Raw genomic sequence first — 2290 nt, 5'->3', positions numbered from 1 at the left:
TATGCAAGTGTTTGACCAAGGAATCTTTTTGAGAGGAATAAACTTTTTGGGCAATAGAATCTCTCTCCCAATTCGTGTTTCCAAGTCACATATAAATAGACCTTTGATGGCCATTCATAAACCATTTGAATATATGTGACTCTTGGAAGTTATTTTCTGAAAATCTCCTCTGGTAATCGATTACAAGACTTATGTAATCGATTACAGGCTTTAAAATTTGAATCATAACGTTTAGTAACTGCTGGTAATTGATTACCAATATTGTGTAATCGATTACACAGTGTAAAATTTGAATTCAAATTTCTAATCGCTATTGTAAACCATTTTGGCCGCTGGTAATCGATTACATCCTTTGGTAATCGATTACCAGAGAGTAAATCTCTTGAAAAAGACTTTTTAACTTAAATTTCTTGGCCAAACCTTTTGCTATTTCAATTAGGAATTCCCTTCCTAAAATACTAAAGATCTTCTTGATGTTGTATCTTGTATTCTTGGATCGTTGTCTTGAATTAAACTTGAAAAGTGCATTTTCATCAAATCATCACGATCATATGGCATCATCAAAACATTAAAGACAAAGTCTTTGCTTCTACATAGCCAAGGTTTTGTAATATGGATTCTTTTGGCCCACACTTTTCAAAGATGCTTACCAGAATGTGCAACACTGTGATCAATGCCAAAGGATGGGGGGTATATCAAGAAGAAATGAAATGCCTCTACCGAATATTATGGAGGTTGAGGTATTCGATTGCTGGGGGATTGATTTTGTAGGTCCCTTCCCTTCGTCTTTTGGCAATGAATATATACTAGTGGTTGTTGACTATGTCTCTAAGTGGGTTGAAGCAGTGGCTACCTCGCATAATGATGCTAAGACTGTGGTAAAGTTTCTGAAGAAGAACATTTTCTCAAGATTTGGGGTGCCCAGATGGTGTTGAAGCAATTTAATGTGACACACAAAGTAGCATCACCTTATCACCCCCCGACCAATGGGCAAGCAGAAGTATCAAACAGGAATTGAAAAATATTTTGGAGAAGACTGTAGCTTCTACTAGAAAGGACTGGTCTATCAAATTAGATGATGCTTTATGGGCGTACAGAACAGCATTCAAGACTCTGATAGGCTTATCTCCATTTCAGATGGTGTACGGCAAGTCTTGTCACTTACCAGTGGAGATGGAATATAAAGCATACTGGGCCTTGAAGTTTTTGAACTTTGATGAAGCCGTATTCAGAGAACAAAGGAGGCTTTAGCTTTTGGAGTTGGAAGAGATGAGATTAATTGCTTATGAATCTTCAAAATTGTACAAAGAAAGGGTCAAAAAGTATCATGACAAAAAGCTGTTCAAGAAGGACTTTCAGCCAGGACAACAGGTGTTGCTTTTCAACTCAAGACTTAAATTGTTCCCTGGAAAGCTTAAATCAAAATGGTCAGGACCATTAACCATCAAGAAAGTCCAACCATATGGAGCAATGGAGCTTTGTGATCCTCAATCTAAAGATCCTGACAAGACATGGGTCGTTAACGAACAAAGGTTGAAGCAATATCATGGTGGAGCTATGGAAAGATTGAATACTGTTCTACACTTCAAACCAGGATAACAGGATGATGTATCAAGCTAATGACGTTAAAAGAGTGCTTACAGGGAGGCAACCCAGCTTTTCTTTCCCTTTTCTCTTTTTCATCCTTATCTCTTGCATGTAGTTAGGATAGTTGCTTGTGATTGTGATTAATTTTGCATCTTGTTTAGTAGTGAACAAGGGGGTTTTTAAGCTCATGTGAAGAGATGGACAGAAAAGACTTAGAATTTTTTTTTTCAGTTGTCCATCCACTAAGCGCAACCCTTGTGCTAAGCGCTATGTCTTCATGTGCTAAGCCCGAGCTTGCTCTCGCTAAGCGCTTAGACCCCTGAATAGTTCAGCTAAGCGCACATTACTGCGCTAAGCCCAACATCTTCACTGGAAGTAAACTTTAAGCAGTGGGCTTGGCGGAGATGATGCGCTAAGCGCCACTTCTTCTTTGGAAAAATTTATTGCAGCACTAAGCGTGTTGTCCTGAGCTAAGCCCCATATCCATTCTGGAATTGAGCTTTCATAGTTGGGCTTAGCCGCAGGATGCGCTAAGCGCCAATCCCTTACTGTTTTTGAAATTCTTGGAAGTGCGCTTAGCGTGCTTGTTGCACTAATCCTGAACTACCCTCTATAAGTTGAAGCTTTATTGCACGTTAAGCCTTACATCTCAGGCTAAGTGCATATTGCAGAAATTTTTGTGTTGCAGAAAGCGCTAAGCGCC

General features: G+C 39.1%; 1 protein-coding gene across 1 annotated transcript; it reads left to right on the top strand.

Moving 5' to 3' along the window:
* The first annotated feature begins 1269 nt into the window (after positions 1-1269).
* Positions 1270-1599, top strand: LOC114420530. Its single transcript, XM_028386400.1, has one exon. It carries the CDS (start codon positions 1270-1272, stop codon positions 1597-1599), a length of 330 nt encoding a protein of 109 aa, XP_028242201.1.
* Positions 1600-2290: the final 691 nt, after the last annotated feature.

Source organism: Glycine soja, chromosome 7 (assembly GCF_004193775.1).
Source record: "Glycine soja cultivar W05 chromosome 7, ASM419377v2, whole genome shotgun sequence".
NCBI classification, from domain to species: domain Eukaryota; kingdom Viridiplantae; phylum Streptophyta; class Magnoliopsida; order Fabales; family Fabaceae; genus Glycine; species Glycine soja.
Note: the sequence above shows the minus strand (reverse complement) of the source record. Positions and strands in the feature narration are given on the sequence as shown.

Excerpts from the sequence above, each read along its gene's own strand:
- LOC114420530 (XM_028386400.1), top strand. The coding sequence starts at position 1,270 with ATGAGATTAATTGCTTATGAATCTTCAAAATTGTACAAAGAAAGGGTC.